The sequence below is a fragment of the Capronia coronata genome (genome assembly GCF_000585585.1).
Source record: "Capronia coronata CBS 617.96 chromosome Unknown acBCG-supercont1.1, whole genome shotgun sequence".
Taxonomy (NCBI): domain Eukaryota; kingdom Fungi; phylum Ascomycota; class Eurotiomycetes; order Chaetothyriales; family Herpotrichiellaceae; genus Capronia; species Capronia coronata.
This window is the reverse complement of record NW_006912893.1, coordinates 2,910,281-2,925,534: the sequence shown is the minus strand read 5'-3', so window position 1 is coordinate 2,925,534 and position 15,254 is coordinate 2,910,281. Positions and strand designations below refer to the sequence as shown.

The 15,254-nt window shown below is 51.9% G+C and overlaps 5 protein-coding genes across 5 annotated transcripts; all 5 read left to right on the top strand.

Annotated features, from left to right (window-relative positions):
• Positions 1-1,553: 1,553 nt before the first annotated feature.
• A1O1_01033 (uncharacterized protein) lies at positions 1,554-2,000 on the top strand (the record flags this gene model as incomplete). The annotated part of the gene is made up of 1 exon (XM_007721947.1): positions 1,554-2,000. The coding sequence occupies one exon, from the start codon at positions 1,554-1,556 to the stop codon at positions 1,998-2,000; it is 447 nt and encodes a 148-aa protein (XP_007720137.1).
• Positions 2,001-2,785: 785 nt separating this feature from the next.
• Positions 2,786-3,403, top strand: A1O1_01032 (uncharacterized protein; the record flags this gene model as incomplete). The annotated part of the gene is made up of 2 exons (XM_007721946.1): positions 2,786-2,926; positions 2,975-3,403. 2 exons carry the CDS (start codon positions 2,786-2,788, stop codon positions 3,401-3,403), a joined length of 570 nt encoding a protein of 189 aa, XP_007720136.1.
• Positions 3,404-5,273: 1,870 nt separating this feature from the next.
• On the top strand, positions 5,274-7,496 carry A1O1_01031 (uncharacterized protein; the record flags this gene model as incomplete). The annotated part of the gene is made up of 1 exon (XM_007721945.1): positions 5,274-7,496. The coding sequence occupies one exon, from the start codon at positions 5,274-5,276 to the stop codon at positions 7,494-7,496; it is 2,223 nt and encodes a 740-aa protein (XP_007720135.1).
• Positions 7,497-8,320: 824 nt separating this feature from the next.
• On the top strand, positions 8,321-11,134 carry A1O1_01030 (uncharacterized protein; the record flags this gene model as incomplete). The annotated part of the gene is made up of 3 exons (XM_007721944.1): positions 8,321-8,350; positions 8,410-8,892; positions 8,945-11,134. 3 exons carry the CDS (start codon positions 8,321-8,323, stop codon positions 11,132-11,134), a joined length of 2,703 nt encoding a protein of 900 aa, XP_007720134.1.
• Positions 11,135-11,986: 852 nt separating this feature from the next.
• Positions 11,987-14,809, top strand: A1O1_01029 (uncharacterized protein; the record flags this gene model as incomplete). Its single annotated transcript, XM_007721943.1, has 3 exons — positions 11,987-12,073; positions 12,590-12,804; positions 13,234-14,809. The coding sequence occupies 3 exons, from the start codon at positions 11,987-11,989 to the stop codon at positions 14,807-14,809; spliced, it is 1,878 nt and encodes a 625-aa protein (XP_007720133.1).
• Between the last annotated feature and the right edge of the window lie 445 nt (positions 14,810-15,254).

Sequence of the window (15,254 nt, the reverse complement as noted above, 5' to 3'; positions counted from 1 at the left end):
TGAGGTATCTTAGGTATAGGTACGTCAACAGCTGTATGGTATTCAGGATCAAATACATGGCGATATCTTGCTGGTACTGTGCCTATCCCTTGGTCTCAGCACGTTCTATAACCCAGTCAGGGGATTTGTTGTCGCCCCGGGCTTCATCAGGGCTCATTCTGAGGTGAGACGAGTAGATTCAGGCGAAACACATACAGACTCGCTCTACAAGTCGCGTCAAAGCTCACAAGAATGGTGATGAATGTCGTTATTCGATCTCAGCAAATACATACCAGGCCCTGTACCTTGGGCTTCTGGCACGTATACGGAATCTGATTCGTCGGTTAGGCACAGGCAGGTAAGGATTCGGTGGTGATGGGTTCTGAAAGACGCCATCGACGAAGAGTCTTGAGCAATATTAACACCATAACATAATAATACTGGAAAGTGAGCACTTAAAAGACGCAACTTTTCTGACTTCTGAGTCATTCCGTTGATTGAGCACGCACTGTTGGGAACCACTTTGCACATTTTGCCATGGTAAATACTATATTACGCGTGTTGAAAAGTGTCATCCGCGCCCGTGCCGGCCCTGACAACTCGTATTGGGGCCGATGTCGCAATCACTCGTGAAGATGGCATGTTGAGACGTGGAAACTCCTCACAGGCTGCCGCCACGATATAAGGAATGTGAGATATCCCGTGAACATATCATCAAATATTTCATGCTTTACTCTTCCATCCTCGTGTAGTCTGATTCTTCAACACCAATTCCTCCATTTCCTTCTCCATCTTTCGAATCACTCTGTTGCACGACAAACTGAGGGAAACAAAACAGACACGAACACCCGAAATACGAAACGACAAAGTGACATCAAAAAGAACGGGGCTTCTCGCCTTTCTCACCTCTTACTTCTCACCTGGCACCACCGTGACTGGCAGTCAGTGTCATTCATTGTAGGGGTGTCTCACTCACTGCCCTGAACACCAGTCAATACCTTGCCAACGCATTCAAGGTCTTTCTGCTACTGGTTCCGGGACGTGCGTTGTGTGTGTGTACACTTGATCCCGACCAGGATCCGATCAGATCAGACTACGCATCACTGCATCCTCTCATTCTCCAGTATTATTCTCCCGGGACGCTCACGGAACAATCAATCAAATCCTACTGCCTACAGTCTCCGACAAGACCAGACCAAGGCTGATAAAGGACCCAACCATCAGTCCACGGGTCTCCTCCTTTCTGTGACAGCCCAACGGCCCGCACGGGGCCTGCTTTGACTGCCTGGACCAACTGACCAACTGGAGTGTATATCTGGTCTCATAGAGGACATCAGCTTTGATATTCTTTAACAACACTGCACAAACTTCATTATTCTCTTCTCTCGTTATACTGGTGACAGTTGTTCAACCCTTTTCTCGACTGGACCGGACACATCATTTTGCAGCCCTCACCTCCCGCCTTTCTATCGTCTCGTCTCGTCTCATCCCCTGCCATGGCTTGGTCCAACAGACACCAACACCGCTTTGAGTCGATCCCCCACAGAACTGCGGACGGCAGCCCCCGATCCTCCATGTCCATGGAATCCGACCCTTTCATCTCCGCCCGATCATCCGCCCGCAAGTCCTCGACCACGTCCACATCCTCCAGACCCTCCATCTCGCCCATCTCACCAGGCCTTGCACCCAAGGTCCAGCTGGTGCCGTACGCACGCTCGGCCAGCTTCGATGTTTCCTTCTCCGACGCCGAGCGGGAGTTGCTGGACAAAGCCAACTTCGACGCCTTGGACATGTCGTCGCAGGACTTTGACTTCGAAGATATCTTCACCTTCGACAGGCCCCAGAAGAAGTTGACAAAGGTCGTCGAAGTCTCCAGACCGACCAAGGACCATCGGGACTGGTCGAATTTCTCCTTTTCTCATTATTCCGCTGCCATCAATGCAAGGAATAAGGTCAACAAAACGAGGCCAGGCATTGGCGAGCTATACATGAGGAATCAATCCGCTGCACGCAAGTCTTGAACGACAGAGTCAGAAGCCTTGAAGGATGATCTGGTCAACTGGCGTTCCACTGTTGCACGATTCTGCTTTTCTTCCAACCAAAAAAGACGTGGCAGCTCCGCCTGGGAGCTTTGCCAACGCTCTTCTTCATTATTCTCCATTCGATATCACCACATTATTTTCATGGTATCATGGGCAGGCGTTGCATGGGAGATGCAAATAACTCCACATCACAAAAAGTTGAGGCATATTCGGGTCTGGCACAGGGACATGGACAGGGCTGCCGAGCAGGCATGAATTCAGGGATAATTGTCATCGGGACACAGGAAAAGGACTGGTATTCTGACACAGAAGACACTTTTCTTCGCAAGGACGGGAAAAGGACCGAAAAAGATTAAACAAGCATGTAGATGAATTGCAAACAATTGAAACTCACTTTACTTCCCTCCGTTAACCTTTCTTGCGAATATTTCTTTGGTACCGCAAAGTTGAAATTCCTTTCGCTTCCATTTTTCTTCATCAACGTTCTCTCTCAAAACATGAAATCGACACCACTTCCTCCTGTCGTCTTCGAGAATGTCGCCTGCGGCGACATCTTTGAGGCAATGCTCGTTGAGGCTGCAAACCTGTTTTCAAATTCGTACGGTGTCTGGGGACCTGATGCAGAGAAAAATATTGGGCCATTCGCAAAGCAAGGTGAGCATCTACCACTTCTCGTCCCCCTGTCAGTGACATATCATTGACCTCACCAGGTCGCCGTGTCCGGATGAGTCCCGACCGCCTGCGCCAGCAGTCTTTGCCCGCAAATGCAAACAACTTCCACACTCGAGCCACATGCGGAGGCGAACTGGCTGGCTACGTCTTTGCAACTCGCTGGAACTATGAAGGCCGGGAAATATGCTGGATTACACAGCTCTGCATCGACCCAAAATACCGACGCCACCGGAGTAAGTTGCTTCCAAACATACTGTTGAGAAAGAGGCTAAAACTTGCAGCTGCTGCTGAAGCTTCGTGAGGGCAAGAACGACAGAGGCTTTGGCATCCTCAGCTCTCACCCTGCCGCTATCCTCGCTGCACTCAGAGCGTTTGGCAGAGGGATCGAGGAGGTTGATTTGAAGATGGCAAGAGAACACGCCCGCGCAATCATGGACTGTAGCCCTGTTGGCTATGTCAAGGAGGCGGTTCTGCGAGGAGGTTTGTTCATGACTCATGGAGAAGACAACGTCGTCTGCTGTGCCTACACCAACTTCTGGGTTGACCATACAGAGCCTCTAGAAGTGTTGCAGGCCGTCAAGGCACGTGGAATAGACTGGCCATTTGGTGATTTGCCCGAAGGCTGTGAGTTTCTGGTCATGGGCAAAGGTGGACAGGTGAATCCGGAAGGCGAGCGCATTCGCAAACAGCTCCTTTCTTCAGAATTCTAGAGTGGTCAGAATGTGACTTCTAGGGAAGACAGGCTCACCGTAAATTTTTCAAGCCTTTGTACAAAATGCTGAATTTCCCAATTACCCGGATAGGTGCGGACCGTCGAAGCAGGTTTAGGCCGCCGTTTCACCGACATTGAGAATACGGGGTTTTCTGGCCTGCTGTAGGAATCTGAAACGCGGTGCAATATTCAAGGGGGTCTTTCTCAGTGTCTGTGTTTGGGCATGGGAACAAAGTGGACTTGGAGACTGACAGCCGCGACCGTAGCAACATGATGTCGCCTGCTTGCAGCAAAGGTCCAGCTCTGAAGGAGGATCAATCTCGTCAGCTATTGATCTGTGTGGCGGACGGCCGTCTTCGGGTTCAGTAGGTAGGAAGCAGTACGTATTGCCAGGACTGCAGCGGTGTCAATGTAAGCTATTATTTCTGCAGCAGTCAGCACCTTTCTGTCATCTGGGCGGCTTTGAGGCAGAGGAGGGATCTGGCGAGCTGAGCGTACTCTGTAGATGCCGCTTGCAAATGGCCCCAGGAACTTGCAGTTGGCAGAATGAGGGAGGTGGATGCGCGCGGCAAATTTGTTACCTAGCTGGACAGGGCTCGAATGTGAGAGGCTGGTATCTATTCATAGTAGCAGTCGTACGGTTTCAGGTTGGATGCGGGCGTGGCCACCCACCAATTGCAGACTGAAGATGCGCCCGGGGGGAAGTCTCCCTAGGCCTCCTTAGGCCCCTTCGACTGCGCGACCAATGCCGGACCATCAACGATACCCCTGCCACCAGCCCGATTCTTCCATCCACACTGCACTGCACTGCGCTGCATCTAACATTCTCGCCTCCAGTCCCTCCAGAACTCCTTCTGCTCCCTGAGTCCGCGGCGAGATCTTGTCAAGGCGCCAAGTCAAGTCTGCCTTTCGTTCTGCGTTGCGTGTACAGAGACACGTATGTACCTACCTACGGTGATTCGAGGACCCCAAGCCCGGCCTGTCAGCCTCAACTGAGTTCAACAACAATACCCTGACAACACTCCTACGCCAGGACATCCCGCCCAAGGCGAGCTACCCTCTTCATCGACCGAGATCACGGCGATCCACCATTTTCTCCCTCTCCCATTCATCAGCTGGCTTCGCCATTGCGCCATCTGCGCGTCCCGACCGTTTCTCATTTGCCAGCGGTCCACATTCCGCTCCTACTGGGTCGTCTCCTGCTCCTGTCGCAGTCTGTACGCACTCGGCTTGCCGCCAGCTTTCTCGGTCTCGCCGCCGTTGGGCCTTTGGTCTCCCTCGTTGCGCCTGTTTGTTTGTAGAGGTTCAGTTGAGCTGGCTCTCTTTGTCCTGTGCGCGCACAGAGTCACAAGCAGAAGGAAGGCTTGCTGTTGAGATGCAAATCCTCCCTGAACACCGATCCTGACGCGGAGCAATAAAAGAGAGAGGCGATCTTACTTGCTGCGCCGCACTTTGCATACGCGCCAAATCTGAAACTGCGCATAAGCCTTGAGGCAGGCATCATCTCGCACTTGTCGCATGCGCTGGAGCAGTACGGCGCTGGTTTGTTTTGACCCCGGTACGTCGGATTCAGTTCCTCTCTTGTCGTCCTTGTTGTAGGTAATGCTCCAAGACCTGTGGGTGTATTGTGGTTGTTCAGTCGTCGTCCACCCGCAGGCAACATGTTGCGAGACTCTACAGGCAGTGCTGACAATCATCATCGCAAAAGATCCTTCGATTTGGTCAATAATCATCACCACCTTACGACATTACCACAGGCCAGCAGCCACCATGACCAGGCGTGGCCCGGACGCCCTCTAGACTGCCTTGAGCCCCAATTCACCGCCCCGTCTAACAAGAGACGGCCTCTCCCTTCCAAATACTCGACTATGCCGGTCGAGGTCGCCTCTATACTGTCTATGCCCTTCCCTTCATTCATGTCAAGATTTGGGAAAGCAGACACCAGCATCGTGGAGGATATGGCAGGCTTCTCTGCCGAGACGATACACAACGAAGGCCAGATCTTCATCGCGGAAACGGACCGGCGTCCTGATACTACGATTCTATCTTCTCAACCTCTACATCATCGCGACAGCGTCACCTCCATAATGACCGCTTCAACTGAATCGTCACTCACGACCACGAACTCGACCTTTGATTCCCCTTTGATACCTGACGCTTCGCCTTCGTCATCCCCCGAGTCTGCGTCCTCCAATCTGCCCATACTACCTTTCAGAACCGTAATGGGCAAGGACGCGACAACAGAAGCAGCTCCTTGTCAAGCAACGCAGCTCAAGGAAGTTTCCAAAGACGCTGTGGCTAAGCCAGAAGCGGTGGTGGAAACCACGAGGAATGTCAAAAACCTCTCGCTTAATATGGGCGTCGTCGTCCTGCCTCGACCATCAACATCCCATGGCTTCGAATCATCTGAGGCCTTTTCGGCGCCGCCGTCACCACTGAAAGACACGCCGAGGACAGGGAGAAAGAAGCCGACCAACCTCACTATCAGGACCCCTGGCTTTCAACAACAGACATTCTCACGGACGTTGGATGTCCCTCCGACTCCCAGCTCCCGACCATCATTACATCACATACAGTCTTCTCCGTCATTGGGGTTCTTAGCTTCCCCGGGTAAACCTCCACCTCAGGGGCTTTTTCTTCAACTGCCAGCACCTAGCAGCGTGTATTCCGGTTCAAGCGCTGAGTCGAGCAACACAAGTCAGTCTACCAACGGCAATCTCCCGGAAGTGAGAGAGGAGGACGAGTTCCACCCACAAAGATCCCAGGAGACCCAGGAGAAAGGCTACCCCAAAGGACCTGTCCTGATTTATGATACCGGCGTCTATCTATACCTTGAGCCCACTGCAGACGAAGCCAGCGGTTTTGATACGGTTATCAATGTGGCTAAGGAGATCAATTGCCCCTTGGATCTGGATGTATCGAGGGCCGATGTTGCTGAACCGAAGACCGCAATTTCAGAACTGTCGTTCAAATCCGCCTGGGAGTGGCCACGCCCAACTGACCTCGAGACACCGACAACTCCGAGGCAGGGTGCCTTCTCTCAGACAAAACAACCCGAATATCTTCACGTACCATGGGATCATAACTCGGAAATCTTGGAGGATCTGTATACACTATGTCGCTTGATCGATGAAAGAGTACAAGCGGGGAAAAAAGTGCTGATTCACTGTCAGTTGGGTGTGAGTCGATCGGCCTCGCTGGTGATTGCCTACGGCTTGTTCAAAGGGTATCAACCAGACTTCCATTCCATGTACATGACGGTCAAAGAACGGAGTCAATGGGTGGGCCCGAACATGAGCCTCATCTATCAACTAACGGATTTTCGGTCGAAAGTAGTGAAAGGGGTGTATGGAGACCATTCCTACAACCCGTCTCCGAGTTGGTGGAAGATGCCGACGGTAGAATCTCCCAGCATGGACACATCGATCGCAACACGAGAGATGTGGGAAGAAATACCAAAATGCATCAGCACCAGCGGAGAGGCACCGGGATCGAGTACGCCTGCCTTACTGCCAAGGGCAAATGTGTGGGGGCCCATGCGGTTGAACAAGGCTCTCCCACCTGTACCTCTATTTCCCAAGGACGATCCCATCAACGTCGTCACCTCGGACAACGCTGCGCCCGTCCTGGACAACGTGCCAACGAAGTTTCCTCGACCGGGTGCATCCCCAAATTTTACGGCTCCTACCGACTCAAGTAGCCCTCCTCGAAGCCTCTCTCCAAGACCTCTGCCCTTCCGCGAACAGTTCGAAGCGGTCGTGGAAACCGTCCCCTCACCACTGAAGCCTTCCAGAACACCGAGGTTAGGAGTGTGGGCCGTCTCACCCAAAATGGATCTTGCTCTCCACGATGTACCAGGGAGCCCGACGCTACTTTCGCCCAGGGCGGCGGAATTCATGGCCTCCCCATTTGGAATCACATCTGCAGGAGATCTGGCTGTCCCCACCAAAGATCTCCCACTTCCACAACAAGAACTAGCTTCTACGTCACAGGAGAAGACCGATCGGTTGTCCACAGCTGTGGATCCGAGAAGTCCACACCAACAAGGCGAACCTCAGGATATTTTTAGACACATCGACGGATTCCTGTAACACACATCTGCAGTCAACGAAGCATGGGTTTGGAATAATGTCTGAATAGACGGGAATTGTCATATTTGGGAACACAGCATGGCGTTCTGGTGCAGATGGACTGAACCTTGGGAATGGTATGCGTGAAAGCCGTGATTGCAGGGATAATCTTGGATTGTCCATCGACACTGTACAATTATCATGAAGTTATGCACTTGATGAAGCAGTCACAGATTTGCTGCCATGAAAAAGGAGCGCACACGATTATGGGCTGGATGATCATAGGGCTGGCTGTTATGCTGCCACGCTGACCATCATGTTGGGCAACGGGTCTGCCTTCTATGGCCAGATTGATATTCCGCGCTTTATGGAGAAATAAACTTATTGCATGGCCTTTGAGCTGCTCTGACTATATGTTTGTTCTATAATACCTGCTGGATCAACTAGACTGTCAAGTTGGGATTATCTCTGATATCTGGTGATTGTCTGCGATACTATATCACAATATATTCTCCTAAGATTAGATAAAGCGACGAGGCTGCGCTAATGATTTTAGTGGCCTGCGACCTTCGAATGTCAGTTGTATCTGACGTACCACGAACCTGACTGTTAATGCTTCGTCGATTGTCCTGCTCTCACCACCCCAACCCCAATATCAAGTTGACACATGCGAATCTATCTTTACGTGCACCTTTTCTCTTTCTCGTGGAGGACGCCTTCCTCTCTACTGCGCTACCTAAATCATCATCTCCACTGTCGCGTTACCGTGGACCTCCTCTAGCTCGTCGCCTCGGTCCGTATGGACTTGCGGTTCTGTATTGCCTGTGGCTTAGGACGACGCCGACATGGCTATGGAACGCACTCGTATTGCGAAAGTGAGTGTCTATATTAAAGCACTATGGATATCGCTCTCAGTTCTAACATGATACCATAGGTTGACAATGTCACATTGTCGCGCCGGGGTGAACAGGTCAACGGTACTGTTCATCTAACTCCTCATCACATCATCTTCGTTCACACACCTCCTCCTGCTCCCGATGGCACACCTATACGACCGCGCGAGCTATGGATCACGTACCCGATCATTCAAACCTGCACACTCCGGCCCACCCCTACCGCATCCAGACAGCCTAGTTCTATCCGGTTACGTTGTCGTGACTTCACATTCGTCTGCTTCTACTTCAATGATGACCGGAAAGCAAGAGATGTTTACGATAGTATCAAGGCTTGGACCTGCAAATTGAGTGGGATTGAGAAGTTGTATGCCTTCACGTATCAACCTCAAGGACCAGAAAGAGATGTCAGCCCAAATGGATGGTCACTGTATGATCCCATGCGGGAGTGGAGGAGAATGGGCATTGGCCATGACAATAAGAAGTCAAACTGGAGAATATCTGTAATAAACCAGGACTATGCCGTGAGTCCCGTATTCATCCGACTTCCTTTGAGCTTGCATGCTGACCTGTTAGCTTTCGGACACATACCCTGCCCTGTTAGCAGTTCCTGTTTCCATTTCCGACAACACCCTCAACTATGCCAGTCGCTATCGATCCCGTGAGAGATTACCAGTCCTTACCTACCTTCACCCAGTTAACAACTGCTCAATCACACGGTCTTCACAGCCACGAGTCGGCGTTCGTGGCAACCGAAGCATTCAAGACGAGAAGCTCCTGGCAGCAATATTTGACACTACCCGAGCCGAACGTCCTCTATCCGGTTACACTCCACCTCCGGAGCGAGAAGACTCTGGGTCCAGCCGAGAGACCAACTGTACGACCGCTGTAGATGGAGATTTCCAGCCGACAGACGCAGAAGCTCTCGAGGACGCCGTGATTTCTAGCCTACGAGGGGATAGCAAGCTGTCCCAAGAGCTCGACAACAAGCGGCCTATGGTTTATGGAGCCCAGCAGCGCAACATGATTGTCGATGCCCGTCCTACAGTCAATGCTCTAGCAATGCAAGCCATGGGCATGGGTTCCGAGGATATGAGCAACTACAAGTTTGCGACCAAGGTGTACCTTGGTATTGACAACATCCATGTCATGCGCGACAGTCTCCAAAAAGTGATTGATGCTCTGAAAGATTCGGACCTGACACCATTGGGCCCCAATCGAGATCTATTGAGGAAGAGTGACTGGTTGAAGCATATTGCCAATGTCCTAGATGGTGCGGGATTGATCGCTCGCCAGGTGGGACTGCAACATAGTCACGTACTGATTCACTGCAGCGACGGGTGGGACAGAACGAGCCAGCTCTCGGCGCTCAGTCAGATATGTCTTGATCCTTACTACAGAACTCTTGAAGGGTTTATGGTACTGGTCGAGAAAGACTGGTTGAGTTTTGGGCACCAGTTCAAACATCGATCAGGTTTTCTCAGCTCGGAGAAGTGGTTCCAGATCGAAAATGAACGTATCACCCGAGGCAGTGATGATGGTGATGGGAGAGACCCGGGCGGCGGAGCAATGTCAGGGGCGCAAAAGACATTTGAAAACGCTCTGTTGAGTGCCAGGGGTTTCTTTTCCAACAGCAGACACAACGATTCGCGCGAATCAATCAATGTCGATTCGGACGCAGAACCTAGTGCAAGCAACGATACAGAGTCGCAGGCTGGACGGAGAATCGTCCCTGGTACTCCTTCAAGAAAAGACAAGGAGAAACCCGCGACCAAAGTCAAAGAAACCTCGCCCGTATTCCATCAATTCCTGGATGCGACATATCAACTCATGTACCAACATCCTACCCGATTCGAGTTCAACGAACGATTCCTACGGCGTCTCCTCTATCATCTTTATTCCTGTCAGTATGGAACGTTCCTCCTTGACAGTGAGAAAGAGCGTAAGCAGGCGAAACTGTCTGAGAAGACGAGGAGTGTCTGGGATTATTTCCTCGCACGTAAGAATGAATTCCTCAACCCGAAATACGATGGAGTTGTGGATGACAACGTTCGTGGCCGAGAAAGAATAATTCTACCAACAATTGACGAAGTCAGATGGTGGCATGAAGTCTTTGGACGCACAGATGACGAGATGAATGGCAAACCTGCCCCCGCAAAGCCTCACACTAACGGTAACGGAGAAGGCGAAACAGAGTTGTGGACTTCGGTAGGCAGACAATCGGGTCCTTCTTCCATGCCTACATCGGGGGCCAGAACTCCTGTCCTCATTGGTGTTGAGACCAGTGAGGCCGCTGTTGCAGTGACTGCGTCTTCTAAGCAGCAGGTGGCAGCGGACACAGCAGAAGCATCAATCAAGCCAGCAACAGTTGGCAAGTCTGCCTCCGATTTTCCTTCCGGCTGTCTGGACCCCGATGAGGTACCGATGTCGGCGTCTAGAACCGATGAACCCGACACTCCAGTGCCGAACGGGCCACAAAAGAAGGCTTCGGCTGGAAGACCTGTCAGCATTGGGTCTGTGGAGGCTAGCGATGGGCAACAACCACCTGTGGACCCAACTGACACAACAGCAATCGACCCTCCATCACAATCGGAGCAGACGCTCTCACCAGATCAACCAGGCAAGGAGACCGATGCTGCTGAAGAACTGGCAGATGACCTCGACCCCTTGGGGATTGGTGAGGCTAAGGACCACGTACCACAATCCAAGAGAGCGCACAATGTCATCGAGCGGCGACGGGAGCAGATGGAATCGTTGTTGAAATGAACGTTATGGGACGAGACGGAACGGCACGCTTCGGCCACGAATGCAACGACACCATAGACGATGAATGATGAGCGGATCGCGCCCTTTCGAAGACCCGAGGACTGTATGGCTGGCCGTTGATATGGGGTTGCGATACGAGACTGATTGCATCCCGGGAGTTGGTGATGTACGATTTAACAGACAAAGGCACAAGGCTCATGGAATGCAGCCTTGCACCGGCCATCCGGGTACCACTTCAAGGGCTCCTCATTTTTATGTATGAAGCACGATCAAAGGCCAGAAACGATAGCTGCTTATGGACCAGGGAGACGGTTCTTCTTCAGCCCCTGCCACTGCAGGCAGGCTTGAAGAATTTTATGTGAGGTTCTCGGCTTCTCAGGCACCATGCCTGCCTAGTACCTTGGGTAGGTAGCTAGTCAAAGTCCCCAATCCGATAGTCCTGCAGTGTACTGCAATGGAGTGCCACGGCTACGTTTACTAGTAATAGTATTGGTAGTAGTAGCAAGAAGTCCCAAGGACCTTGGCGCAAGGAATTCTGATCAGATGGAGATATGTATGTAGCTATGTACCAGATACCCAGGTACCTAGCCTTCGCTACCGAGGAATTCTCACCCACGACTTAGGCCTTCCTCTCACCGTCACCGACTCGAATGAATGTCTCAGTACGTATCACAATAGTCACAAATGATCAAAGGTGATCAAAAGTTCCTGATCGACGACCCTATCGATCTCATCCCACCTTTTTAGGAGGTTGTGGCTATTCTCGCTGTTTCATCCTCCAGCCTCAGTGGCCATTCACCTCTCAGTTCGATTCTGGTACTGGTTCCGACAACCAAGCACACACATATCACCATGAGAAAGGCGTTCAAAAAAGCCTTCCAAGAGCTCAAGGATGTCGTGGACGGCAAGGAAAATCGACATGATCAGTTCGAGTCTGTTGTGAGTATGTCTGGCAAACGAATTTCTTTTCCATTCTGGTTTCCCTGTTCTTTCCTGTCGAAGATAGGTTCGGAGCTTGCTGTCTAAGTAGGGTCTGAGTTGACAGTCGACCTTTGATTCTTCTCCCCCCTTCAGCCTTGATCTCCCAATCTAAAATGGGACTTGGAGGAAGAACATCGAGGTCATGGCGGTTTCAAAGCATTGATCGCTGGGTACGAAAGACATCGGTGAGGATGTTCACAGCACCTCATTGGAATACATCCGACATTTCAGCCTCGCATGTGCCCAGGGTTCTTCATCGCCTCATTGCCTCAGTGTCTGCTTGCTGTTTATTTCTGTCTTGGGTCAATGAGTCTGATCTATCAATGCACTCGAAATGCCCTTTTCCTTCCCATCCTGTTGTGCCAGATGACAGGCAGGTCTGGAACGATTACATATAGATGCTAACCTAACGTTTCCGGCATCGTCGCAGCAGCAGGACCAGCTCCGCAATCACAACCACAACAATATCCTCAGCCTTTCCCTCCGCAAGGCTCCGGCTCTCTAGGCCCTGATGTGGCCTTGCAGCAATCGACTGCTGTCTGGCCCCGTCCTACGCCTCAAGATATCATTCGCTACAGATACCAACATGGCACGAACTTGGGCGCCATCTTCGTCTTGGAGCAGTGGTTGTTTGGGAGGATGTACGACGAAAATGTCTCGTCGGGCAGCGAGCTTGATGCGGTTGTGGCGTGAGTGTTCTATCTCGCTTTTGTTTGTATGTTTTGATCTGGGTGTTTCTCCTGGCTTTAGGAAGGCTGGTCTTGCCTTGTCTTGCGTATACTCTCCATCTCCTGCCTGATCTGAGCTTAAGGCATCTCTGGCCTTCCACATACCTCTGTACACCTTCGATTCGCTCATGACCAAGGGATATTGAGTGCTGGGTACTTCTTCCGTTTGATGGCCAGTTAATCCTCTCATCCACCTGTCAAAGTCGGTCAATGGTTGTGTCCGCGATTGAAGTCCGCAACCAGTGTGTATCTCTACTCCCCAGGGACTCTGCATTTGCTTGATGAGCATATATCATATTCCATTGAACCCCTGAGTGTATACCACAGCCTCTATCCAGTCATCGAGTTGAACCATGTGTCTTTTCTCGCCTGCTGACACTCTTCCATCAGATCAATCAACAACCGAGGTCTCCTTGAAACCCGCCAGAAGTGGGAATCTCACTGGCACCGCGCCCTAACCGACGCGGACCTACACTGGCTAACGCACACCGCGCACTGCAACCACATCCGCCTCCCCATCGGCTACTTCACGCTCGGCCCAGCCTTTTGCACAAACACTCCATTCGGCCTACCTGTGAACAGTACACCTTCCAGCACGAGCACTACTCCTGCCGAAGTCTACGTCAACGCCTGGACGGCCGTGAAAGAACTTATACGCCGCTGTATAGCGGTCGGAATCGGTGTGCTGATCGACTTCCACGCCGTCCCCGGCGGCGCGAACCACGAAACCCACTCCGGCACCAGCACCGGCCGCGCCTCGCTCTGGGGCAACAGTGACAATCTCGCCCTAGCGACGCGGTGTTTATCGTTCATGGCCACCGAGGTAACGCGCGATCCAGGCCTCGCTGCAGGAGTGATGGGGATCCAAGTCTGCAATGAATCCATCATCGATCCGCCGGGCATGTACGAATGGTACAACGAAGTGATCCAACGCATGTCGGCCATCGATCCCACTTTACCCATCTATCTTAGCGACGGGTGGGATTTGGGCCGCGCAGTACGGTTCACTAGAGCATATAACAACACCGACACCAATACTGCTACTGGTCACAAATGTCCGGTTGTCGTCGATTGTCATAAATACTGGACCTTCGATGAAAAAGATACGTCTCGCTCGGCCGGCGAGATCATCGAGCAGATCAAAACGCAGGAATTGCATGAACTTGAGGACCCCAATTTGACCGGGGATGTGTTTGCGCATCAGGCCGCCGTGGGCGTTTATATTGGCGAATATTCGATGGCTTTGGCACCGCAGACTTGGGATAGGAGTGGTGCTGGCGCTGGAACGGATCCGAACGGGACCGTGAAAGACAATCTGATGCGGCAATTCGGCAACGAGCAATCACGCAAATGGCAGCACAGAGCTACGGGGTCGGCCTTCTGGACGTTCAAGATGGACTGGATGCCCGGCTGGGAATGGGGGTTCAAACACGCCACGGAGAACAAATATATCACGGCCCCAAGGGTTCTGGGATACACGGTCCGAGAAGTCCGAGAGAAACTCATGCTCGCTGATCAGCGAAAGGGTCAATTGCTTGATGACGCCGTTGCGGGACATACGGCGTATTGGGATTCCCTTCAGCAGAAGAACCAGGGCGGCGCGAGTGTCGCTTCGCCGCGGTTCGAACATTGGCGGTATGCGGATGGTTGGAATCAGGGATGGAGTGACGCGCGAGACTTCTTTGCTGCGCGAGTCGACGGGTACGTTCCGTCGTTGCTGGGCGGTGCCGGCATCGGTGGGAGCGCCGATACTAGTGGTATGCCAGTGCGTCCTGAACCAATATCGCTAGATGATGGGCCAGATCTTCCCGTCGGTGCAGACCTCGTTGGCGGCGCCTTGGATCTTTGGATCCTCAGACGTATGCGTGCTGAAGGCATGACTGACCATCAGACGTATCCTTTTGGGTGGGAGTGGGAACATGGCTTTCGCGCGGGAATGAGGTCGTTTGGAGAGGTCGTTGGGTGACATTCGGACAAGGCTCTCTCGCCGCTTGCGAGGTACTGTGTCTTCAGATACATCTATGAACTCCAGGGATCGGACGTCTATTTTTTCACGCATATTGCGTAGAGAAGATTCAAAAAATGATGCCCCGTTCCGTTTATGTAGAGAACGAGCAAGCTTTCTATAGAATACGTCATGTCTAGCGAGCAATGTACCCTGGTGAGCGATGCATGATGGGAAAAGTCCTAGATGCTGGATACCATCCAGTCATGTGTGATGTACATGTAGTACGGACACTGAACGCTTCAGGGAGGCAGCGCGACGGCAACATTGCATTAGGAGCTTGCATCGTCTGCAGGATGCCGGCTTGGAGAGCTCAACTCTTTGCTTGTATCAGAGACAGCAGCAGCAGCAGCAGTAGTAGCAGTAGTAGCAGTAGTAGCAGTAGTAGCAGTAGTAGCAGTAGTAG